The sequence below is a fragment of the Prosopis cineraria genome, unplaced genomic scaffold, assembly GCF_029017545.1.
Source record: "Prosopis cineraria cultivar Desert tree isolate PC_DT_omini unplaced genomic scaffold, ASM2901754v1 PC14, whole genome shotgun sequence".
NCBI lineage: Eukaryota > Viridiplantae > Streptophyta > Magnoliopsida > Fabales > Fabaceae > Prosopis > Prosopis cineraria.
Window position 1 is genome coordinate 22,427,907 of NW_026555345.1, and position 27,295 is coordinate 22,455,201.

Here is a 27,295-nt window from a genome sequence, read left to right on the forward strand (position 1 = left end):
TAACATTCAACTCATGTGAATAATTTCAGAAATAGAGTCAAGTACAAAATTTACACAAATAGCCACATATACATTACTCGCATAATTACTACATGTTCTCATTTCTACAATTATAATCATTTTCTCAGTATAGCCATCAATCACTCAAATGGCATGATAGTAATAATATACATGATCAATCTCTTCCTTATATCCTCCCTTATTTCCTCTGACATGAAATTCATGGGCCAACAACCAGAAGGGATCGTCCATGTGGTGAGACTATCCAAGGCCTTAATCATATCATGAGGGGCTACAGAGCCAGGATTACCTTACTCACTTATGAACACAGTTTTCCCAAATTGCACACTATGGGGTGTCATACCCAAAACTAGCTCTACCTAAAACTTTAGGTAGGCCAGTTGGGTCAAGTTCCTTGATAGGAACAATGCTATAGTACCTTACAAGGTAAATAGCGATTATAACCCCTAGGATTATTGGTTAATAGCCAAGTACCATATGAATTTTGCATAACTGCTAACTCCTTCACTAAGGCAAACTCCCACCATATAATAATGCTCATGGGAAAATACATTTTAAAAACTCATATATATAATTCACAATTATCTCACTTGCTCATCAACTTTCTTGCTCAACAAACATCAAGAATCATCATATTTCAATCATGCTTCTTGCATCAATTTTTATATTATCACATAAAACCACATTAGCATCATATAAAACTCAACATGCTCATACAATTCATCACTGTGCATAATCCACAAATTATAACCAAGAGTGTACACATAATCACCAACCATCAATCTCATTACTCATACTAAGTCATAATTAACTTGGTCACAAGTTATAGAGTCTCAACAAAATCACATGCATTACAAACAACCATTTTAAAATTTAGACATATATATATATATATATATATATATTCTTTTATTTTACCAACATAATTAATTAAGTAATATACAAATGCATAAAATAAATTTCCCCCGGTTATCTCAACCTTTGAGAGGTCAAAGGTTACCCCTCAAGTTACAACATTTCCAAAGCTTTTCAAAGTTTGAGTGGTGTCAAAAGAAAATTAATCTACAATTGATCATATCCCAATGTGTCAATAATATTATTAACACAATTTTCACTCATACTCTGACACCTAAGTATTTATTTTATTTTATTTTATTTTTTTAAGACCTTAGTCTTAGCCTCTTGAGTTCTAAAATTTAATTTCATGTATTTGAATCTATCTACTTGGTTCAATGGTCTCCTTCACAATAATTTCATTCAAATAATTTTCTAATATCAAAATTTCCCTTTTTATTCCAAAATTCGCACATAAAAATATTCAAAAATTGCAAACTTGATTTCAAGTCTAGAATCATTATTCTATAGCCATAATAATTTATTCCTCATCTCAAATAATCATCTAAATATCAACAAATCAATTTATATTTTCAGATTTAACCAAAAATCTACCTATAGGGATTTAGGGATAAACTCAAATGTCTCAAATTTTAATTCTATTAACAAAATAATACTCTAGAAAATTTTTTACACTACTAACAACCTCAATAATTAGATTTACTCATTAAAATTCATCCCTCTTTCAAACTCTAGGTGTTCTAAAATCTTAAAATCTGCAGCTCTAAGGGAAAAACGACTAAGAAAAAATGTTTAGAATACTTACTTAATCTTAAAATACTTAAAATCTCATCTAAAGTATCCTATTATGGAGCTTCATCTTTTAAATCAGCTCCCATCGATGACGCGCACTTGCTCTGTTTTTGTTCTCTCCATCGTGCGTGAAGAGAAGTGAGGAAAGGGAAGAGAAAATGAAATTAGAAGGGGTGACTATGTTGTTTTGAAAAAAAAAAGGTGTAGGTCCCACATAAATTCACACCTCTCTCTCTCTCTCTCTCTCTCTTTGTTTTCTCCAATCTGCACACGGTTTTCGTCCCAACTTTTCTCTCTTTTTTTACATTATTTGCACCTCAACACTTAAAGAAAAAATTACTTTTCTCCCCCCTCTTCAATTTTTAATTTATTTTATGTTCCTTTTCCTTCTTCTTTCTTTCTTTTTTTTATAATATTATCATTACTATTTTATTTACTATAAAATCATAACTGTATTTTAATCTAAATTAAATTCAATAATAATCTTCTAACTAAAAATATTTATATTTAAATATTTCTCCAAAATTACTCATTTGCTCTAAATTAACTTAATTAACCTTAGGTTAATTTTTGGGATGTTACATTTCGTGGCTCTTAAAGTGTTTGGTCATTAGAACTTTTCTAACTTTTTTTTTTGGCACATCCCCTTGTATCTATTATATATAGATTAAGATTTTTGCCTTCCTCTCGAAGAGCCAACTGAAATTTAGATTAAATTTATCTCATAAATAAAATTTATAATATCATATCTAATTTGAATTTATCTTATAAATTTAAACTATAAAAGTGATATGATATTCTTTCATATCATATTTGTTATTAAATTTAATATATCATATAAAATTAAATTTAAAACTAACACAATATAATATGATATAATATGATATAATATATATATCACATATGCATATATGTATGTATATCAGATACATACACATATGAATATATATATATATATATATATATCACATATGAAAAAAAAAGGTGTAGGTCACACATAAATTCATGCCCCCCTCTCTCTCTCCTTTTGTTTTTCTCCAATGTGCACACGGTTTTCGCCCCAACTTTTCTCTTTTTTTTCTTGCATTATTTACACCTCAACACCTAAAGAAAAAATTACTTCTCTTCCCCCTCTTCAATTTTCAATTTATTTTATGTTCCTTTTCCTTCTTCTTTCTTTTTTTTTTTTTATAATATTATCATTACTATTTCTATTTACTATAAGATCATAACTTAAAATTTTAATCTAAATTAAATTCAATAATAATCTTCTAAGTAAAAATATTTATATTTAAATATTTCTCCAAAATTACTCATTTGCTATAAATTAACTTAATTAACCTTAGGTTAATTTTTGGGATGTTACATTTCATGGCTCTCAAAATGTTTGGCCGTCAGAACTTTTCTAACTTTTTTTTTGGCACGTCCCCTTGTATCTATTATATATAGATTAAGATTTTTGCCTTCCTCTTGAAGAGCCAAACGAAATTTAGATTAAATTTATCTCATAAATAAAATTTATAATATCATATCTAATTTAAATTTATCTTATAAATTTAAACTATAAAAGTGATATGATATTCTTTCATATCATATTTGTTATTAAATTTAATCTATCATATAAAATTAAAGTAAACGAGTTAATCTTGGACTGGACAGTATGGGCTGGGTACTTATAACACCATAAAATTCAAGTAAACGAGTCCTATAGTCTGAGAGTGAGTGTGAGAGCCTTTAGCCAGGTGCACTCTCATAATTGGAGATTGAGGCTAATCTAATCACATAAGTTAGTTCTGTATGAGTTATTAGCCCATAGATTCAGTTAGATGATATAAGGAGAGATGTAAAGTAGTTGCATTGATCATAAAGCATTAGTATATGAATATATGTGATTATGTGATGGGTTGAGTATATATTATGAATTGTTTATATGTATACAATTGCCACACTTTAATATACCTTAATTAAATTTTTTTGGTTATTAAGATTGTATAATCTCACTCACGCTTGTTAACATTTTTTCAAGAAACACTAAGAGTAAGGCTAATGGAGGAAGAAGTAGAGACTAGAGACGCTTAACTTCACAAGTTAAGTCCTAAGTTATTTAGTTGTGTAGTTAAATACTTAATATTCCAAATATTAGGGATTTGTTCATGTTTTGATCATGTTTCAATTTCATAAGCCTAGCATTTAACTTGAGCATTTTTGATTGCTTGATCTTGTGTCTTGAGAAAGATTATCCATATAAGTGTATTGACCTGATTAATGACCTTTACTTCTTGTCATAGTCTAATATATTTATTTTAGAGTAGCTTATACATGAATTTAAATTACTTATATGTATTTGGGAATGGTATTCCTACTATCACGTTGCTGCACTGATAGTATGGAGTTTGCCGCCACAACAACATGTTTGGCCATGGTGAGTATGTATATTTGTGTTGGTTGTAATAAGGAATGTCGTAGGTTGCGATGAGAAGGCTTTTAAGCCACAAGCCATAGCATGAGTGTCAATAGCCATGACGTTTGCGTCAATATGGGGTCGGTTGTGGTAGAGATAACATTCACCATGGCATGTGTGTCAACATATAGTTGGCCTCGGCAAAGAAGTCTTAGTTGCATCAAACTAGTATAGTTTTTCAAAAATGACAATTATGACCTTTTATCTTTCCTTTTTATGGCTTTCGCTTTTTCTCATGTTTTTGCATATTAAATATACTCTAATTTTATGAAAAATGATCTAATCACATTTTTAATTTTATTTTGGGAATCCCATATGTAAAGATTGTTTTCTTTAAATGAAATTCTTTTGGGTAAAATCTTTAAATAAATCTTTGTTAAACCATGATTACTTAGTTTAACTGGGGTTAATGATAAAAGTCATTATAATCCATTGCTTTTTAAAAATAAATATAGGGATAAAATTAAAACTTAACCTTTTTTATTTGGCCAAAACTATTCATCTCCTTTAAAATAATAGAAAAATTGTTTTTCTTGACATTTTGCCATTTCATGCTATGACCAAATCCTTCATTTGGAGAAAAGATAGAGGAAAGAAAATTAGGAGAAAAACCTTAAAAAATAGAAAATTTCTCCTCCTAATTGTTTTCTCTACCCTCCATTTTCTTGCTACTTTTCCCCTCATCAAAACCAAATATTTGCTAAATGCTTGTAAATCTTCGGTTATTTACCAAATATTTAAATATACTATTTTTAAAAATTTTGTTACCTGGAATAAATATCTGTATATCTCATAGTTTTCATAATTTTATTTTCTAGACTTAGATGCATCCAGCCCTCAAATTTATATTCATTTCATATTTTATTAAAGGGGTAATTTAGTCCAAGTCCAGATCATGTCCCCTAAAATGTTTAATTTATGCACTAGTAGTTTTATCCAAACATTATAATCAGGTGTCCTTTTTTTTTTTTTTAAGTATATAAAAGAGTAGGTTCTATTGAATAGAAAATCTCTCTCGCTCAAAGTATTACATTGCTTCCCAGCCACTTATTTAAGTAACCGAAATCGAAATATTTACGATATCAATTTTAGTCGGGTGCCCTTTTCAGTTTTCACTAATGTATTGGGGAGGAATCTCGGTAGTATTCATCTCTCTTTCTATAATTTTTTTTTTTTTTTGGCTGAAGGCCTAAAACTGTTCAAAAATCATTTTTTTTTTGGGTCGCATTTCGCCATTTCGTGCCATGGCCTGAGGTCTGAGCGACACAGCCAACGCCAAATGGAACTTCGTTTGTGGTCCTTCTTGAATCATAAGCAAACCCCAGAAAGCGTCGTCCGCCATTTAATACCCCCAAATCCCTGTAATAGAGGAATTACCTAATTATCGAGCTTTGATCTTTACTGTGTTGTGATTACTGGAATCAGAGGAAGCAAGAGATGTCAGGCCTAGAGTGTTGCTCAAACCCTCCAACCCTCAACCCCAGTGCTGGAGTTGGCCGTGTTGAAAATGTTGGTGGCATAGACACATATGTCACTGGCTCCGCCGACTCCAAGCTTGCCGTTCTTCTGATCTCCGATATTTTTGGTAATTTATTTTTTATCACTTCTTTCACTCACTCTCTGTCTTCTTTGAAGCATGTTTGTTTTGTGATCAGTGTTGTTATTTGTTGGTTTGGGCCCCTATTCGGGGTTTACTGAAGACATTGGTCAAAAGATCTAATAAATTCCAATTATATGTTTCAGCTCTGAATAAGTTTGATCTATTCTTACTGTAACATGATTAAACAATTGTGTAAGACCCACTTTTTTGGGCTGAATGGAGCAGAAGTTTAGGATTTGTTTCTTTTTGGTTTCAAAATGCCATTTGGTGCTGAATATATCTGTTGTTTGCTTATCTCTGTTCAAATATATGTGCGATGATAATAACATGTATCAGCTCTAGATGTTAATCAATATCATCTTTTAACTTCCTGTGTTCAACTTGTCCTGCAGGTTATGAAGCACCAAATTTGAGGTATGACTAATATACTTTCTGCTTTTCTTGTTTCTTATTTTGGCTGGTATAGTTATTTTCATAGTGCGTTATTTATTTTGATCTACTGTTTGCTTCAAGCTGTATTATAGTTGGACTTCATTAGTGGTTATGTTCGGAACCTGAAAATTCTTTGGAAGTGATGTCTTTTTTACTTAAAGGGACTAGATTATTCAATTTTTTCTTTTATAAACGTTTTGGGTAATTGACTCCCCCTGCTTATAATAAAATTCCTGTGCATTTCTACCTATCAAAATTCAAATCCTTTGTTTCTTGGATCCAATTACTCATTTCTATTGTGGATTAAGGAATTTCAAGAAGTTCATATGGAAGATAATCTGCATGGTATTGTAGTTGAGCTGACTTGCCCTCTTTATACCTTTACCTCAGCTTCTGCTTCAGGTGGCAGGCAGAATTTAATTTTGATGAAGGAATAATAAACGGCTTGTCTATCTTTTATCATGTCATAAACAAATTGATGAGCTAAGTATAATTTAGAGATTAAGGTTTACTAACGGAAGCAAAGCTGTATGATGTCTGGCATATATGTAGGTATAGAACTAGGTTATTGATTTTCTTAGATGATAATAGGTGATATGATTATCTGGTTTGACTATATTTGTCATCTCTTTCTTTGATTTCTTTCTCATTGCAATTTTTCGGATGTGCTTAATCAACTATGTTCCACTGGAAAGTAATACCATTTGTTTTTGAGTGTGAAGGAAGCTTGCGGACAAGATTGCTGCTGCAGGTTATTATGTAGTTGTTCCTGATTTCTTCCATGGTGATCCTTATGCTCCTGAGAAAGCTGACAGGCCAGTATCTGTTTGGAAAAAAGATCATCCACAGGTTTGCTCTTATGTTAATAGTTGTGATACTTAAACACATTTTATTTTATGATGTCTTGACTTATTATAAAGAATAACCTTTTTTGATTTCATCTGAATAAAATCTTTTGCATATGCATCTTTATCAGAAAATTTCTTCTCAATTATATGGTTTGGATTTTGGGATCAAGCATTATGGATTGGGGGGAAAAATCACTGTATAATAATCATGCTTCATTTGTAAACTGTAATACATTATTCTCTGATGCTGTTATATTGTTCAATTAGGACAAAGGAATTGAGGTTGCTAAACCAGTAATTGATGTCTTAAAAGGTAAAGGAGTTTCAGCAATTGGGGCTGCTGGTTTTTGCTGGGGTGGTGAGTGCCTCTTATTTCACTTGTTTTTTGTGTTTGTGTATTTTTTTCATTTTGTTTACATATCAACAGTTTCAGATCTTCGACATATTTTTTCTTTCTTTCTCAGCCAAGGTTGTAACTGAAGTTGCAAGACATGGACTTATTAATGCTGCTGTGCTATTACACCCATCTTTTGTCACTGTGGATGACATCCAGAGTATGCCTTTTCAATGCTTTATTTTCTTGTTAAATTACATACCCCGTTTTATGGAAAAAAATAGAGCATTTTCAATGGGAAGAAAATTATCAGAATTATATTGTAGCGTTTAGTTAAATGATTAATTTAAGCATTTTCAATAAAGACTTCTAGATTACATGGAGATTTGTTCATATGATTTATGCTTTGGGAGGACAATTATTTCCTTAACAGGAGTTCTTTACATTGGTTTTTTATCCAGTTCTTTTGATTTTTTTTAATTAAACTTCTTTTGGTATTATAGATCTATAATTGGTCATGCAATTGACTTTTCATAATATTAGGATTCAGGATCCATTCATATTAATTCTCTTATTTCTGAGATATCAAATGGACATTGCAAAGCAAGTTCTTTAAGCAGTCACTGATATTTACCTGGTGTAGCAGTCAATAATTGAATTCTCTTACAGGTGTTGAAATTCCAATTGCTATACTTGGAGCTGAGACTGACCATATTTCTCCTCCAGAACTTGTTAAACAGTTCGAACAAATCCTATCTGCTAAGCCTGGCGTAAGATTTCTCCCCTTTGTGATGAAATACTATTCTTTTATCAAAGAGAATTTACGTAATTTGATTATACCTTGATTATATCTGTATCTTAACTTTTCCATCTTGGTCATCGTATTCTGCTTAGTATCATGCTATTCACACCTTTCTGGGGTAATTGACATAATTACATTTTAATCTTATCTTCTGCACTTGAGCTGTAGTAGTTCAACAATAATAAATTTGTCCATGAACTTGAGTAGAAAGCAAGTTTGTTTTTTCTTTTTGGCTTTCAAGTTACCTTTGCATTGATTCATTGTATGGAAGACAAGAAGGCACTGACAAAGCCGAGCATTTAGCACTGTGATGACTCATGACAATGGAATTTAGCTTGTTTGGTGGTGCTATGACTCAGTCTTCACTTTTTGAAGAAGGAAAAACTTATATGTTTAGCCTTATATATTTAAGGTGCTTGTTTTCAATGAAATCAAGGTATGTGGATCTTTTATATATTATTTATTCTTTAACAAATTTTTACTATTAATATTACCAACACATTTAAGTCTAGTGTTCTCAGTTTGATTATATAAAAATATATTAAGTATATAAGGTTAAGTACTGAAATCTTTTCCTTTAGAAAATTCTCACCTTCATGATCACATGCACAAGAAGTACTTGAAAACCCTAATCATGCAATCAATTCAAATGTCTAATCTGACATGCTAATATTGGAAGAGAATGATATCTCTTCAGCTTTCAGAGAACCTTATTACTGATTGCTATCACCACCTCATTGATTACACAAACATGCATAGGGGAATACTAACTTCCTATCTTCTGTTTGAAAGATAATTCTGTCCTTAGTATCTTTTGGCATCTTGCGAGTTTGCTACCATTATCCTTCTATCCTTTAGTTTTGATAGAGCATAATGATGTCATGTAATTCATGTAGCTAGCCCCATGTAGTAGGACAAGCCTTGCTATTGTTGTTGTATCCTTCTATCCTTCGGTTAAGTATTCCCATGGCAGTTGTTCGCTTTATACAATCTGTATTTTTTTTAATGGGAAAAGAGGTACATTAATTGGAAAAACAATTACGAATCAGTTCAGAGAAAAAAACCACAGCTTCTTATCATCCATCACCTGTTGACAATAAGATGGTGGTTGATCAAAAGTATAAAAATTACCTATAGAAATAGCAGCATGCCTAGCAAGAAACATTCCGTGCATCTTCTCATCATCCACCACCTATATTCGATATGTCGCTGATTAACACATTTGTTTTATGCAGGTTCAAAGTTTCGTGAAAATATTTCCTCAAGTTGCACATGGTTGGACTGTGAGGTATAACACTGAAGATGCTAAAGCCGTGTCAGCAGCAGAAGAGGCACATCAGGACTTGTTGACCTGGTTTGCCAAGCACCTTAAATGAGAAATCTTGTTCTGCAGAAATCTTCAATGAGGATTATGTCGAATCTTAGAGTACAAGATTATCAGTATTCATTCTACGTGCATGTAACTGCATAGTATGTGTGGGTGTATTTTGATGTCGCTGCAGATTTGTTCTAGCACACGACAGAAACGTGTGCATTGTGTCAAGGCATAGTATGTAGTGTGTACATTGCATTGTATTAAAGACTTGGAGATATAAATTTTAAAATTTTTATGTACTCTACGTTGTGGGCTGATGCAATGCTTATTAAAAGTGCAAAGTCACATAGAAAGTTTCACAATTTTGAAAATATTAATTAATTTAAAAAAAAGCCTGACTTGGTTTAGTGTATGTTTAATTGTTTAATATCAAAATAAAATCAAAATAGTTTTTTCTAATGTTCTCATTCAACGACGTGATAATTAAATATAAATTGCTGGCATGTTGTAGATTTAATAAACAATTGGGGAGTTAGAATTTTTTGAATGTTTCTTCCGGTATACTTTTACTTAGCAGAATGCGACATATAATTTATAAATATAGCATTTAGACTTCTTGTAAAAGTGTGGTATGAAAGGCACATTATTTAAACTTGCTTAGATCTGTTGGTCAAAAAAAAAAAAACACTTGCTTAGATCTAAATTATTTATAGAAATTAGTTGAAGAGTTTGTTTTGATATTAAATGTAAAATCATAATCTCACTTGTCTCTCACATTTATTGTTTTCCTCCAAATTACTTTCATTGATTGCATGCAACAGGGATAAATTCCAATAAAAATGATTAACGAGGGTATTTTCGAAAAATGAATGCACTTTTTTTTTTAATAGAACTCTTAAAAGAAAACTTTCTTTCTTCTCACTTAAAAAAAAATATTGAAACCATAAAAATTTTGAAAACCCTTATAACAAATTTTCTTTTTAAATTCCCAACTAGAGTCAGAGATTAAAACTGATAAACATTAGCGGTAACTTGCATTTGATGTTACATACGGGTTGTTCAGATAATAAGAATAGTATAATAAATGTTCTGATTCAAATTCACCAACCTTATAAAACTATTGAAGTCATAGAAATATAACTTATCTCAATTTGTAAATAAGAAATAGTAAAAATATAGGCACTGCATGTCTTAATTTGTTTAAGAACAAATTGTGTGTAAGAAAAAAAAATTATTCTTTTAGTGAATACAAGGAATAAACACCCCTAAACAGTAAAGATTTCCTTTTCCGAAATGTTAAGAGTCACTGATAGACAAAACCTAATTTAAAGATTTTTATTCCTTAGTTGCGAAATTATTTTTCTTTTTGTAATAGAGAAAAACTAAAAACGAAGTGGAAATCCCAAAAAAAAAAACACCCATAATTTTCAGCAAATACATCGTTTATAAAAAAAAATTAAAACTTATTAAGTACAAATATTTATCCTTTCATCCTCCATCATCGTCCAACAACTGAGGTGGTTGTTGGACAGAATTTTATTATGTTACCAAAATCATAAGCTGTTTAAGCTAAATACTTGCTCTAATCCTTGTCATAAAGCTTCATTAACTACTTTCATGAGATTACTGAAATTAGTTAAAATTAATTAAATATAATTTTTTTATAACTTTCAGAATTTTCCTCGTATTGGTATTCATTGGATGAGAGGAGATGGAAAAACCATTATTTGAGAGGACTATTTGAAATGATTGGCAAACATTTTATTAAATTTTATAAAGAGATTTTGTATTAATAACCAATAATTAGAGTTTTATAAATAATATTGGAAGGAATATCAAGAAAAGTCTTTGATCAGAATATTAGGAAGAGCCTTATTAGGCCTAATAATACAATTCAAAGAGACATTCTAGTCTTTTCCAGAAATTATTCCTGGCTTTGTCAATAATAATTTAAAATGGGTGAGAAATGAGAACTAACCCTATCTCATTTATCTCCCTGTTTTTTTTTCGAGATAATTATATACAGTTCACGAATAAAAAATAATTATCCATAGGTTAGTCAAGGTTTGACATCTAAATATCAAAGTTATCAAACCTTGACTTGTAGAAATAATTAAGAAAATAATTAATTTTTTCAATTGTAATTTTCCCTATTTTTCATTTTTTTATTCGGCCAAACTATTCATCTGTTCTTTCTTTTTTTTTTTTCCCCTAAGCAAAAGCAAGTATTCATCTCTTCTCTACGCGAAAGAAAAATAGCATTTTTGCTGCATTTCACCATTTGGTGCTAACTGTCACGGGCTGAGAGTCTGGCGCAGCACACGGCGCCCGTGCGGCGTCTTGGAGGATCCCATAATCCTCAGGACAAGCCTTACCACATACGGATCACACTGGTTTCGCCCTGCCATGGGCTCATCAGGGAGGCGGCACTACCCCCCAACCAGTTGTGCACACAGTCCGAAGATTGAGGCAGAACACCCCCAATGCTAATGTCGCCCCCTTTACCCATATTGTGCGAGGCTAACCAGTGGATCGTTCATTATCTTGGTCTTTACACGGTCACGGAGATATCATCCGTGACATTCTCCCACACCCAATCCAGCACGCCCTCGTGCTAGGGGAGAACGACTCCGCCCAAGGATCGTACGTACAGTACTGCCACAAACACATCAGCTTACTGCTGAGTAGCCACCCGAGTCCTGCACTCTTCGGACCCACTCGCACCCGCGAGCTAACAGGAGTGGAGTTGACAACGGCCAACCTTCCCGCCCGAGTCCCCACTTTTGGACCCACCTGCTCGGAGGCCTTTCTGGAGCGGTGCCGAGGCCGACCAGTCCCAACGTGGGACCCCACGCGCACACGACAATAAAGTATGTCTTGCTCTGATACCACTCTGTCACGGGCTGAGAGTCTGGCGCAGCACACGGCGCCCGTGCGGCGTCCTGGAGAACCCTATAATTCTCAGGACAAGCCTTACCACATACGGATCACACTAGTTTCGCCCTGCCATGGGCTTATCAGGGAGGCGGCACTAGCCCCCAACCAGTTGTGCACACAGTCCAAAAATTGAGGCAGAACACCCCCAATGCTAATGTCGCCCCCTTTACCCATATTGTGCGAGGCTAACTAACGGATTGTTCATTATCTTGGTCTTTACACGGTCACGGAGATATCATCCGTGACGTAACGCTAAACGTCATCACAGACGCAAATGGAACTTCCGTTTGTGGTCCTCCTTCCTCAATCATCTAGAAGCAAACTCCAGAAAGATCCGTTCATGATATTTAACTACTCGCCAAATCCCTCTAATAGAGGAAGTATCGAGCTTTGATCTGCACTGCGTGTTGTGATTACTGGAATTAGAAGAAGAAGAAGAAGAAGAAGAAGAAGAAGAAGTGAGAGATGTCAGGTCCTGAGTGTTGCTCAAACCCTCCAACCCTCAACCCCAGTGCTGGAGCTGGTCGAGTAGAAAAAGTTGGTGGCGTCGATTCTTACATCACTGGCTCCGCCGACACCAAGCTTGCCGTTCTCCTGATTGCCGATGTTTTTGGTAACTTATTTAGTTTATCATCAGTTCGTTCACTCATTTTTGGTCTTCTATGAAGTATCATCGTTTTGTGGTCAATGTTGTTATTTTTAGATTACACCCATGGCCCTATTCGGGTTTACGGAAGATTTTGTTCGAAGATCTAATAAATTCCGATCATGATGTTTCAGCTTTGAGTTACCAATACCATCTATTTGTGAGTCATGTGGTTTTACTTCTGGAAGTTTATTCTGAATAAGTTTGGTCTATTATTACTATTACATGACGCCTGATAAAACAATAGAGACCCCCTTTTTTGGGTTGAATGGAGCAGAACTTTCGGATGTGTTTCTTTTAGGTCCCAAAATGCCTTTTTGGGCCGAATGTATCCGTTAGTGTTATTTGCTTATCTCTGTTCAAATATATGTGCGTATGATATATTTTGGTTTAAAGTTAAAACAAGCAAATGCATATATTTTTGGATGCATGCACTCATGCACGATATCATTTTTTACCCTGATAGATATTGCAATAGTCATTATCTTTTGAACCTGTGGTCTCTTCACCGAATCAGTAATAACATGTGTCGACTCTATAGATGTTAACCAAAGTCATCTTTTAAGTTTTAACTTCGCATGTGCAACTTGTCCTGCAGGTTATGAAGCGCCAAATTTGAGGTATAACTAATTTATCTTTCTGCTTTTCTTGTTTCTTATTTTGTCTGGTATAGTTATTTTCGTAGTAACTTATTTATTTTGGCCTCCTGTTTTTCTTCAAGCTGTATTATAGTTGGACTTCATTAGTTGTTATGTTTGGAACCTGAAAGTTATTTGAAAGTGATGTCTATTGTAATTAAAGTCATGAAAATAGTCAACGGTCTTTTAAGTTATTCAAATTTTTCTTTTATATACGTTTTGGGTGATTGACACCTGCTGCTAATAAAAAAAAAATCTTAGTGCATGTCTATATTTCAAAATTAAAATCCCCGTTTTCTTGCATCCAATTGCTCATTTCTATCATGGATTCATGAATTTCATGAAGTTCGTATGGAAGTTAATCTGCCTGATATTTTAGTTGAACCAATTCGTCCTCTTTTTACCATTAGCTCAGCTTCTGCTTCAGGTAGCAGACAGAGTTTGATTTTTATGAAGAAATAATAGAAGGGCTGTCTATCTGTTTTACCTTACCAAAAACAAATAGATGTGCGAAGTATAATTTAGAGGTTATGGTTTGTGAAAGTAATGCTGTATGATGTCTATGATTTTTGTCGGTACTATAAAACTAGGTTTTTGACTTTCTTAGATGATAAGAGGTGATATGATAATCTGGTTTGACTATACTTGTCAGCTATTTCTTTGATTTCTCTCTCTCATTACAATTTTTCTGGTTTGATTAATGAAGTAATATCCCCTCGGTAGTAATGCCATTTCTTTTCGGTTGTGAAGGAAGCTTGCAGACAAAGTTGCTGCTGCAGGGTATTTTGTAGTAGTTCCTGATTTCTTCCATGGTGATCCCTTTGATACTGAGAAAGCTGACCGGCCACTATCTGTTTGGATAAAAGATCATTCACCGGTCAGCTCTTAATGTTACCTGTTATGTTAGAACACATTTTATTTTACAATGTCTTGTTTGATATTTAAAAAATAACGTTTTTTTTTTAATTTAATCTGAATAAAATCTTTTGCATCCACTGAGAAAACTTTGAAGGCCAAAGAGGGGGAAGGTTTCATGTGAACATCACTTACCCATGGGTTAGTTGATCTTAAGAGACAAGGGAAGCCCGTCTAATAATGTGCATGTGCCCAAAAAAAAAAACAATATTTTGCATTCTTATTAGAAAACTTCCATCTGAACAATATGGTTTGGATTTTGGGATCAAGCATTATGAATTGGAAAAAAAAATAAATGTATAATAATCATGCTTCATTTGTAAACTGTGATACATTATTCCCTCATGCTGTCATATTGTTCCATTAGGTCAAAGGTATTGAAGTTGCGAAACCTGTGATTGAAGCCTTAAAAGGTAAAGGTATTTCAGCAATTGGGGCTGCTGGTTTTTGCTGGGGTGGTGAGTGCCTGTTGCTCCACTTTTTATGCGTTCTTTGTATTTTTCTCATTTTGGGTATCTAGCAGTTTCAGATCTTTGTAGGTGTATGTACTGGATCTATTTAGTTACAAATGAATTTATAATTAAATTAGCGGTTATACAGTGATTTTAGTCAACTGTCTTGACTCTTGAGTGATTTTGACTTGTATTTTTTACCCCCTTCTCAGCCAAGGTTGTGGTTGAAGTTGCAAAACATGGACTTATTAATGCTGCTGTGCTATTACACCCATCATTAGTCACTGTGGATGACATCAAGGGTATGATTTTTCAATGCCATAGTTTCATGTTAATTAGCCTGCGGTGTTTTAGGGGTAAAATTTAGCATCTGCATTTCCTGAAGGAGGAAAACTATCAGAATCATGTTGCAGTTTATTGTTATATGATCAATTTGAGGATGTTGCATAAGAGACTTTTAAATTACATGGAGATCTGTTCATATGATGTATGTTTTGGGAGGGTAATTATTTCCTGAGCTGGAGCTGTTTACATTGGTTTTGTATCCAATTCTTTTGAAATTTCATATCAAAATTCTTTAGATATAATTGATCATGGAACGATTTTCATAATATTAGGATTTCGGAACTTCTTCCATTCAAAATGTATTCAAATTTTTGAGATTTCAAATGAAAATTGCAAAGAGAAGTTTCTTAAAGCAGTTACTGATATTTACATGCTGTAGTAGTCAGTAATTGAATTTTCTTTCAGGTATTGAAATTCCAATTGCTATACTTGGAGCTGAGACTGACCATATTTCTCCTCCAGAACTTGTTAAACAGTTCGAACAAATCCTATCTGCTAAGCCTGGGGTAGCGTTTTCCTCTCTCTGATGAAGAGCTATTCTTTTATTTTTTATTTGGAAAATGTAGGTAATTTGATTATACCTCGATGATTCGTTAACATCAATTTCATTTGTATGGCTGAAAACATACAAATCTTTTTCAGCTAGAAATTGTATTATTTTTTTTTCCTTTTTGGATGGGCGGGGACAAATTGGATTTATTGCATGTATCTGTATCTCAACTTTGAGTATATTCCACCTTTATCATCCCATTCTGCTTAGTATCATGCTGTTCACACCTTTCGGGGGTCATGATAACATGATTACATTTTATTCTTATGTTCTGCACTTGAGCTGTAGCTGTTCCTTCTAATTTATGTTCAAGAATAAGCAATTTGTCCATGAAATTTAGTAGGACAGAATTTTTTTTAACTTTCAAGTTACCTTAGCATTGGTTCATTGTGTGGCAGACATGAATGCACAAACAAAGTCATGTGTTTGGTTCTGCCATGACGATGGAGTTTAGCATGTTTGGTACTTTGGACCAGTCTTCACTTTTTTGAAGTTCTCACTTTCATGATCATGTGCACAGAAGAACCTGAAAACCCTGATAATGCAATGAATTCCAATGTCTAACAGCCTTCTTTGTACTAATTTCACATGCTAATATTGGAAAAAAATGATTTCTCTTCAGTTTTTAGATATTCTTATTACTGATTGCTGTCTCCACCTCATTGATTTCATACACACGCATATTGGGATGCTAACCTCCAATTCTTTGTTTGAAAGATAATGTTGTCCTCTTTATCTGTATTTGAAATGTTTCTTGTTTTATGCAGGTTCATAGTTTCGTGAAAATATTTCCTCAAGTTGCACACGGGTGGACTGTGAGGTACAACACTGAAGATGCTAAAGCCGTGTCAGCGGCTGAAGAGGCGCATCAAGACTTGTTGACTTGGTTTGCCAAGCACGTTAAATGAGAAATCTTGTTCTGCGGAAATTTTCTATGTGGATTATATCGCATATTAGAATAGAAGATATCAGTATTCATCCACACGCATGCAACTACTTATTATGTGTAAATGTCCTCTGATGTCGCTGCTGATTTGTTCTAGCAGCAAGTCCTGTGCATCGTGTCAAAGCATAGTTGTCAGGGAAATAAATGATGGCGTGTCACTTATTGGACATGAATCCCATTGCTAGGTTGAATGTAGCAATGTTTCCTCCTGCAAGCAATCCATATAGCTGACTTCTCTTAGTGAGATAAGACTTATTATTGTTTTAAAATCTAATATGCTTCTAGCTATGCAGTTTTTTAATGGTGGGTAAGTTGCACTCTTAATTTTATCGCCTCCTTAAGATGTCTCCATAATAACTATTCTTCCTCTTCCCCATATGACGTTCGGCCTTCTATGAAATCTCATAGATCCTTTTAATGGAACAATGATAAAAAAATATGGGAAACAACATTATTGGAAACATTATTCAAAAAAAAAAAATTTGTTTTATTATTATAATATTTTGTAAGAAGGGAAATTCAAAACCTTTCTATATGGACATGGTTTAAGGTTTCTGTGTGATTTTGTAAGAGTAAATATGAAAATTAGCTTTATATGGAGATGTGATTAAGGTTTCTTTATTAGGTATTATAGTTTTGTTAAATAGACTTGGTTATGCTTGTAATAGGACACACTTGATAAATGAATATTGTTTGAGTACTATGAGTTTCTGAAGCTCTCCCTTTCTCTCTACGTCTATCTCCCTCTGGTGCTTCCCCATTGTTCTATTCTTCATCTTCATTTCTCCCTCCTTGTTTCTTCTTTTCTCTACTCTCTTCCCCTATTCAAATCTATGCAAGTTTGCTTGCATCAGTTTGATGTCAAAGCCAGTGTTTTTGCCTTCCTTGGTTTTTTTTTTTTTTTTTGTCGCTTGAAATCACAAAAACTTGCAGCCAAAAAAACCCTTAAAACTCTATTTCACACTACCAGTCTTGAAACCTCACTTCCCAATGTCAAATCACAAAAAACCACAACTGTTATTGTGCTCGAAAGGGAAAATTCGGCTAGAATCCAAAGGCTCGCCACAGTACGCTGCCGCACGTGCCCCCATGTGTCGATGGAGTTCTCTGAGCATGGACTTCAAGTGCCCCACGCATTGGTGACAGCTCCAACACATGACTTCATGAGCTGACATGAACGAAGTGTAAAATTTAATTATTATTATTATTATTATTTGCATTTTTGGGCAACTTGAAGGTTCCAAATAATTATTTGGGGTAAAAGTACAACTTTTAAACTTTTAAAGCCTTGTTGGTAAAGCCATCAACCTCTCATTAAACTGACTTACATGGTTATTAGTAGGAGGTTGTTCTGCCTTTTATGCTTAGTCTGAAATCTTTTATTTGGTCCTTTTTGGGCATGTAATTTAAAATTTTAAATTGTATTTAGTTTAATATTCTAAAAAAAATTAATTATTTAATTGATCATTATTATTGTTAATTTATAACTCTTGACAACATTGTTTCCAACCTAAGATACATTTACCTCACACACAATTCGGCCTTATAACTAGGTCAAGAAATTAGCCTAGGTTAGTTAGAGTTTTAATGGTTTTCTTGTGAGGTTATAGACCTTCAAAGGTTACTATAAAGACTTCACTCAAATTGTTACTTCTTTAACATACAATCCCTGGGGAATTCTTGAATTTTTGGGAGATTAGTTTTGTTAAAAAGAGACTTTACATTTTTAGGTAAGAGTAACTTGGGAACCTTTTCCTTAGGTTTATAGAACCACCTAAAACTCTACACTTTAAAAATGTTTTCCTTGTCATTATATAACCATTTGTGGTTTATATGACAAGCTAGCCTTACTAAACTAAGAAATCACTACCCTTAAATCTACAATGGCAAGTAACTTCCAAATCACCTAGAATCATGTTAAGGAATTTGAGAGGACTTAAAAGGCATATGTAGACTAGTAAATTGATAAATTCAAGAAACTCATTAATAATAAATTTAAAGAGATCATGAGTGCAATTTAATTGCAATACAGACATGATACAGGAAAGGTAGTTGAAGGGTTGTTAGAGAGTCTAATATGCATAGAAGAGCCAAGTTTCAAGAATGAGAAATCCCCTGTCCTTAATCAACCTATGGGTACTCCCTTTAGGATTAGTCATTCTTTTGGAACTATAGGTGGAAGACATGATAGACCTTCTCCTCGAGAATTTATCAATCATCAATATGGAGATTTAAATGATATTTGGGATGGTCAAGACCATGAAGAACATCATCATGGTTTACTTCAGCCAATCCATCGAAATGATAAAGAAAACTTTAAAAGGGTGTATATAGATGATATCACCAAAAAAGTTAAGGTTGAGGCCTTTGAATTTGATAAAAGGTTGAATGCTAGTAATTTCTTAGATTGGTTGGCCAACATGGAAACTACTTTAAATGGTATGACATGAGTGATACCCAATGAGTTCGATTTGCAAAGATAAAGCTTGTGGGTTCTATGTGAGAAAATACTAGCAAAATGTTTAAAGGAATAACAAGCAACAAGGATATCCTCTAATTGAGGTGTGGGATAAGATGAACGCAAAGTTAAAAGAGAAATATGTGCCGATTCATTACAAGAGTCAATTGTACGATAAGTGCCTTAACCTGAAGCAAGTTTCCACTACTTTTGAGTATATATCGCATTTTGATAACCTTATGATTAGAAGTGATGTGGATGAAGAAGAATGGAACACAATCACTAGGTTTATTAACAGACTCAAGCCATACATATAAAAAGAGCTCAAGCTAAACTTCCTTAGCTCTCTTGAGGAAGCTTACCATAAAACCTTAGAAGTAGAGTCACTATTGCAATACTCTTCTATTAGGCCTATCAAATTGCAAAGCAATCAGTTTTAGTAGACACAAAGTTCAAACCCGATAGAGTGACCTTCTGGAGCACCTACATCTTGGCCTAACCTGTCCATTACACCTAGACAAACAATAAGGTTCAAGAGAAATACCTCTAAGCCTAGCGAGATTTTTCACCCTAGTAACTCTCTTGTTGAGTGTTTTCATTGTCACTTAAAGAGTCACATTGCTTTAAAGTTCCTACAGCTAGCTTTAATTATTGACTCACCTTTTAAGGATGAGGAGAATGATACTGATGTTGACATAGTTATGGAACCAATTGAGTATCCTTTAGATATTGATGAGGACATTATCATTGATGAACATGGGTGTGAGGCACGTCAAGCTAGGGTTATGTGATGCATTTTGTCGGTCACTCTGCCTAGTGATTCATGGAAGCAAACTAGTATTTTCCATACCTTTGTGAAGTATGGAGGTAAATCTTGTAAGTTAGTTATTGATAGTAAGAGTTCTAGAATGTGTTTTCTAGTTAAGGAGTTACCCAACTCAATCTCATGATAGAACCTCGGCTAGAACCTTTTTTAGTTGCGTGGGTTGACAAAACTTCTTTATCAGTCACTTAATAATGTCGCATTTCTTTACAACTAGATGACTATAAAGAGGAGGCTCTTTGTGATGTTCTCCCGATGGATGTTGCTCACATTCTATTAGGTCATGTAAGATCATAGGTAAACAAGCAAGGTCACCCTTACTAATCTACCCTTAACTCCAAAATCAAGGTAATCATGAGCTAAGCCCCTTTAAACTACCAAGTTTGTAATCTGTGGAAATATGATCTCAAGCTTTTCATCATTCAAAGTACTTAAGCATCATTTAATAATTTTTAAATTAGATCAAGATATTATTTCGAAATCATGAAATATCTTATGAGAGTAAAAATACTCAAAATCAATTAAAAATGCTGAGAAGTGAAAAATAGGATGATATGCCATGGCATGTGCATATGCTTCGTGAGGTAGGCACCACACGTCATAGCATGTTGCACATATCAGACAACTGTTTACTATCAAATGACAGCAACCAGGGGAAACTTTTGATACGCTCCATTTCTTTATATGATATTTGATTAAAGTGATCTAAGTGTCTATATAACGCTTTTTTTATAAACTAGCTATTGGCATGAGTTTTACTTTTAAATTATATCATACAAGGAAGATTGGCACCTAAACATATTTTCACAACTTTACATACTTTTCACAATTTAAGGATGTCCCAAAACCCCACACATGTGCCAATAGCTATAACTAACACTCAAAATATACTCACGGACTTGAAATTACTTATACAACACACCACATGCACAAAATCTTAACAATAACAAATTTTCACTCCTTAACCCCTTGAATATTAAAAATAGAAGTGGAAGATTTTAGCATTGCAATTAACAAATAACTTTCATAGTTATAATCAAACCATCATTCCTATACTTATACTAATATTTTAGCCTTATTAATAATAAACATACATACACATTCCAAGGCCCAAAATGCATTCTAAAATCATAAACTCAAAGATAGTGCAAATGTAAATAAAATATATATTAATTGACAATATGTTATCAATCATACAAAATAAATGGGATTATGAGGCTTTACATTAGGAATACACAAACTCTTATGCTTCTATAGTCTTTCCTTATCCACATCAGAGCTAGAGCTTGTAAAATATTAAAAGAGAGGAGTGGGTACAACTACTAAGTAACTAAAGTACGTCTACCCCATGCAGCTGCATATCAATTAATAAAAACACATCAATGGGAGTGGAAGACTTGATTTCATAAAATCACACATAACATGAGTATATTACAATTACACCTTTAACTTATTATTAACTTTTTCACATAATCACATCATAAGACATATTGCCACAACACAGATAACCATGTGAAAACAGTCCAATCAACAGTAATAATGCATATCACCATAATATAGATAGTCATATGATAATGGCACAATCATCTATCATGACTTACCATAAACTTAACAACTATGTGATACGTTAAATAAACATATGCATAATCAAATCTTCCTTATTTCCTCCGACTGAAACTATGAGCTATAATATCAATTAGGGTTTTGCTCTTATGACTAGACTAGCTAAGCTCACCAATTGTAAGGTGTGACCCAACTAAAGATCCTAATACTTACTTTCGAACCACGGCTTCTCCTATTCCCAAATGTCTAGGAACTAGTTTTCTTGACAAATAAGTAGAGATAAGTAAGTTTAAGTTCCTCAATAAATTATGGGACAATCCTTCGATAAATAGTGGAACAAGACTAGCCTTCGTGCCCAAGAAAGAAGCCGTAAATACCATATAGATTTTATCTACTCCTCTCTCTAAATAAACTCACACCAAATAATCATGTAATGTCTTATGCTTGTACACATATTTACATATGCTTGTATTCACTATAACAAGCTTATTATTGTAAAATCATTTTATCAATTAACGAAAGTAAGCATCATCATCAATTATCACTTGTCACGTAAAATTTACACTTTACTTAAACACAACTTTATTTATAACACACATTCATCGCATCACATGCCATATAGTCTTCATTATAACCTATTATTGTAGTTTACACATCTTTTCAATTTCAATTCTGCATTTAATCAAAGTAAAATTAATAAACTTTCATATGAATTTTGGCATGCGAATAAATCTATTTTCATATTACAACTTGATTAACAAACAACTACCCAAGATAGGTTTTCCCTAGTTACCTTAAACTTTAGGAAGTCGAATGTTTATCCTTTAATAACTTATTTTCAATCCTACTTTTCAAGCTAAATATGATGCCCGAATGATTAAATTACAATTAACCAAGTCCAAAATCATAAACGTTGCAAAATATACATTTTTCAACTCTCATTTTTTCATTTTTAAAATACTCAAAGTCCTTATTTCTCATATGTAGGTTTACCCATTGGGTGTATTAACTCTCTTTAGATCCCATTAGCTTCATTAAATGTTTATAAGGTCATTAATTTCTCAATAACCCTCATAAGTTCAAATTTAATGCCCGTTGTGGGACATTATTGGTTCCCAACTATCATTATTATCTAAACCCATAATTTATAGGTTTAAATATGTAAAACAACTCCTATTAACTCCATTTGAGTCAATGGGTTCGAACCTATTATCTATATACTTTATTTGGTCCTATTTATAAGTCACATCATTAAATTTTTATCATAAATTTTCTCTTTTACCCTCAATTAAATGTTAAAAAGAGAAAATATTTTATTGAAGTATATATATTTAATAGAGGAAAATTTGAAAACTTATTAAATTTTAAGATAGAGTTAATAAGTTTTAAGGTTTTTCTTTGTACTAATAAAACATGTTAGAAGTGACTTATAAATACAAGCAAAGGAATAGATTGAAATTAGTATCCCATTATCAAACCCTAACAAAAAACTTAAGAAAATGAGTTGAGGAGGGAGAATAAGAGGTTAAGAGACTTACTCTTAAGATTAGATGGCTTAAAAATACCTCGAATCATCTTGAAATTAAAGCCTTAGAAGAGCACGCCTAATGCTCTAATTTTTATCCTTCTTTCTCTTCTAATTTTTATGTCTGTTCATGAAGTATTTCTACAGAAAATGTACCATGTCGATAAGTGGTACAAAGGACATTACTCCTTATCTGTTAGCCCTATGCACTGCGAGTCTGCGACACACCATGCACACGCCATTGCATAAGGCACAGAGGCCTTCTTTCTTTGTTTTTCAACTCTTTTGATGCCAAGTGACCCAGTTTCACTTGGAGTCCAAATTTATGGCCAACATCACACCAAAAATACTCATTAATCCCCTCTAACCACATATCATATGAATCCTACATAATTTTTCTTAATTAGGTTGATTATTAGGGGGTTAATTTTTTTAGGATATTATAAGTCAACTATGGCTTTATGATTACAATGTCATCAATCATATTCGGAAGAATACATAAACATTTAAGTATAATGGCAAGACAATCCTGCTATGCCCTGCTAAGCCTGACACTAATGGTAAGCACTTAAGTAAATCGAAAGGTACAAAGCTAAAAAGCCAAAGTTTTCACCTTTTAATAGAGAAACAGTTTGTGTGAAAAAGCAGAAACAGTACACTTATGCTTGTTCTAGTGTCTAAGATATCAGAACAAATTGCTTCAGTTACAACTATGAAAATGCTAAGGGAACTGCAACAACTCTTAAAACAATTTTAGGACATCACTGTGAATTACTTTCATGACATGCGATTGATTTTACTCTAAGTTCACAACTTTCTAACTTATCAAACTACATAATAAATCCAAAAGATAGGGAAGAGCTTAACCGACAAGTCAATGGACTGTTAGAGCAAGGTTATATCTAACATAGTATAAGTCCTTATGCAATAACTGTTCTTTTGACTCCAAAGAAAAACGGCTCTTTAGAGAATGTGTGCAGACAGTAAAACCATTAACAAGATTACCATCAAGTATAGGTTTCCTATTCCTAGACTTGATGACATGTTTGATTTGGTATCTAAATCTAGTTAGTTGTCAAAAATTGATCTCTAGAATGGCTATTACTAAATTAGGATTTGACCTAGAGATGAGTAGAAAACTACCTTTAAATGCAAGATGGATTGTTTGAATGGCTTCTCATGTTGTTTAGGTTGTCAAATACCCTAAGTAAATTTATGAGAGTAATGACTCACCTCCTTTACTCATACTTAGGAAAATTCTTACTGGTATACTTTGATAACATACTAGTCTTTAGCAAGTCTAAAAAGGAACACTTGAAACATCTTCAATTAATTTTTCTCACCTTACAAACAGTTTTATGTTAATTTGCCCAAGTGCTCATTTCTTTATAATCAAATCATCTTCCTAGGTTTTACAATTTTTGAAAAGGGATTAGCAGCCAACCCTGAGAAAGTTCGAGCCAAAATCTCTCTATGAAGTTTCCATGGCCTTACTTCTTTGTATAGACACTTCATTAGAAACTTTAGTACCATTATGTCTCTTATCACTGATTGCTTAAAACAAGATAAGTTCAAGTGAACTTCTATAGCATCCTTAGCTTTTCTGAATATTAAGAAGAAGCTTTCTGAAGCTCTAATCTTATCCTTACCGAATTTTACAAAGTGTTTTGAGATTTTTTGTGATGCATTTAGGATAGGAATCAGTGGCTTTCTTTAATGGTAAGCTAAATGATGCAAAATAAAAATACTCCACTTATGACAAAGAGTTTTATGCCATCATGAGATTTCTCAAGCTTTGGAAATATTATCTCCTTCCCCAATGGTTTATTCTTTACTCTGATCATCAGATAATTAAGCTTATCAACTCTTAGCAGCACTTAAATGCTAAACATGCTAAGTGGGTTGAGTATATTCAAGGATTCACTTTTATAGCCAAACATTAGTTAGGAATAGAAAACAAATGGTTGATGCTCTAAGCCAATGGACCAACTTATCACATACTATGAGCGATAGTGTTGTAGGTTTTGAAAACTTAAAGGAAGACTATGCTTCATGTCAAGATTTTGGGATAATATTCCAAAAGGTTAATAGTAGTAACTGTCATGATCATGTTGATTTCATCCTTAAAGATGGTCATCTCTTTTGCAGAAGCAAAATGTGTATTTGCTGTACTTCTATGCAAGATTTTTATGTTTAGGAATTACATACTGGAGGTTTAGCTAGTCATTTTGGGATTACTAAAACTGTGGCATTAGTCAAAGACATATTCTATTAGCCTTTCCTTAAGCGTGATGTGGCTCGCATAGTGTCTCAATGTCAAACTTGTCAAACTTATAATGCTAAAAGATAGAATATTGTTTGGTACACTCCTTTATCGATCCCTAAGGCACCTTGGAAAGACTTGAGTATAGACTTTATCTTGAGATTGCCTCGAACAACTAGAAGTCATGATTCTATATTGCCTCGAATAGATTCCCCAAGTTGGCCCTTTTTATTCCGTGTGGCAAGACTACAGATGCTTCTCATCTTGCAAAATTGTTTATTGATGAGATTGTGCATCTGTATGGGTTACCTACTACCATTGTATTTGATAGGGATATTAAGTTTGTTAGCTACTTTTGGAAAACCTTATGGAAGCTTTTTGATATCTAATTAAAGTTTTCTTTTGCTTTCCAGCCCCAGATAGATAGGCAAATCGTAAGTTACTAATTGAAGTTTGGGTAATTTGCTTAGAAGTTTAGTTAGATTTGGTTCTATCCACTATTGAGTTTGCATATAATAATTCAGTGAATAGGGATGAGTCCCTTCTATATTATTCAAGGTATTAATCTTAAATAGCCTATTGACCTTATGCCAATCTTATTGACATTATAGAATCCTTTGCTCATCACCTTCATGAATTACATGATAAAATTAGGCACAAATTAACAACAAGTAATGATTAATATAAATTATCTGTTAATACTCACCATCAATTTCAAAGTTGTAATATAGGTGACTATGTTATGGCTCAAATTCGTCCAAAACATTATCCTAAATACACTTTTAAAAAGTTGCATGCTAGAGCTACTATACCTTTTTGCATAGTAAAGAAATTAGGAGCTAATGCTTATTTTTTAGAATTAGCTCTTAGTATGGCAATAAGTCCAGTTTTTATTGTGGAGGATTTTACGCCTTACCAAGGAACTTTTAAGCCCCTCTCTTTACTTTTTGATGATTCTATAGGTACTCAGCTCCTGTAAGTGCCAATTTTGCAACTGTCATTTGTCTCACTATTAATGGAAGAGATTGAAACCATTATGGATGACCAAATTGTCTTTACCTTTGAGGGGCCCCTCTATCGTTACTTGATTTCTTGGAAGGGTTGTTCAAATAAAGATGTCACCTGAATCTCAAAAATTGAGTTTAGACAACTTGATCTTGCCCTGTTAGAAGCCTATCTAAAAGTTCTTTGAAGCAAAGGGAATTGATAGAAAATATGGGAAACATTATTCTAGAAAAAAGATGAGTTTCCTTTATATTATTTTAATATTTTGTAAGAAGGGAGATATGAAACCTAATTTTATATGGACATGGTATTAAAGTTTCCTTTTGTGTTATTTTGTAAGAGGAAATATGAAAATTAGCTCCATATGGAAATTTAATTAAGGTTTCCTTATTAGTCATTATAGTTTAAATAGACTTGGTTGCACTTGTAAAGAAACATACTTGATGAATGAATATTATTTGAGTATTATGAGTTTTTGAGGCTCTCCCTCTCTCCCTCTCTTACTTTCCCAGTGTTCTATTCTTCATCTTCTTCATTTCTCCCTCCCTATTTCTTCTTTTCTCTACTATCTTTCCCTATTCAAATCTATGTAAGTGTGTGTGTTGCATCAAGCAATTTATTAGCTTGCACTTCAACTTTGTATTTGCATTCATTCCTAATCACAAGCAACCTCGAACTTCTTCCATTGATAGCCGTGATGAGGTTTGTTGTTTCCCTTTCTTCAAGTCTAGAGAAGGTGGATACCTGCTTGTCTAGATTTTCAGAACCA

At 33.1% G+C, this 27,295-nt stretch overlaps 2 protein-coding genes across 2 annotated transcripts; both read left to right on the forward strand.

Moving 5' to 3' along the window:
- The first annotated feature begins 5,326 nt into the window (after nucleotides 1–5,326).
- On the forward strand, nucleotides 5,327–9,764 carry LOC129293716 (endo-1,3;1,4-beta-D-glucanase-like). The gene is made up of 7 exons (XM_054931802.1): nucleotides 5,327–5,714; nucleotides 6,122–6,143; nucleotides 6,884–7,010; nucleotides 7,277–7,367; nucleotides 7,474–7,563; nucleotides 8,013–8,113; nucleotides 9,381–9,764. Exons 1-7 carry the CDS (start codon nucleotides 5,567–5,569, stop codon nucleotides 9,519–9,521), a joined length of 720 nt encoding a protein of 239 aa, XP_054787777.1. The 5' UTR covers nucleotides 5,327–5,566; the 3' UTR covers nucleotides 9,522–9,764.
- A 2,884-nt stretch (nucleotides 9,765–12,648) lies between these two features.
- On the forward strand, nucleotides 12,649–17,190 carry LOC129293713 (endo-1,3;1,4-beta-D-glucanase-like). Its single transcript, XM_054931798.1, has 7 exons — nucleotides 12,649–13,010; nucleotides 13,642–13,663; nucleotides 14,432–14,558; nucleotides 14,964–15,054; nucleotides 15,261–15,350; nucleotides 15,799–15,899; nucleotides 16,711–17,190. The coding sequence occupies exons 1-7, from the start codon at nucleotides 12,863–12,865 to the stop codon at nucleotides 16,849–16,851; spliced, it is 720 nt and encodes a 239-aa protein (XP_054787773.1). The 5' UTR covers nucleotides 12,649–12,862; the 3' UTR covers nucleotides 16,852–17,190.
- The last annotated feature ends 10,105 nt before the right edge of the window (nucleotides 17,191–27,295 follow it).

Excerpts from the sequence above, each read along its gene's own strand:
- LOC129293713 (XM_054931798.1), top strand. The coding sequence starts at position 12,863 with ATGTCAGGTCCTGAGTGTTGCTCAAACCCTCCAACCCTCAACCCCAGT. Across the intron at positions 14,559-14,963 it reads GGATAAAAGATCATTCACCG|GTCAAAGGTATTGAAGTTGC; the intron begins GTCAGCTCTTAA and ends TTGTTCCATTAG. Across the intron at positions 15,055-15,260 it reads TGCTGGTTTTTGCTGGGGTG|CCAAGGTTGTGGTTGAAGTT; the intron begins GTGAGTGCCTGT and ends CCCCCTTCTCAG.
- LOC129293716 (XM_054931802.1), top strand. The coding sequence starts at position 5,567 with ATGTCAGGCCTAGAGTGTTGCTCAAACCCTCCAACCCTCAACCCCAGT. Across the intron at positions 7,368-7,473 it reads TGCTGGTTTTTGCTGGGGTG|CCAAGGTTGTAACTGAAGTT; the intron begins GTGAGTGCCTCT and ends TTTCTTTCTCAG. Across the intron at positions 8,114-9,380 it reads TCCTATCTGCTAAGCCTGGC|GTTCAAAGTTTCGTGAAAAT; the intron begins GTAAGATTTCTC and ends TGTTTTATGCAG.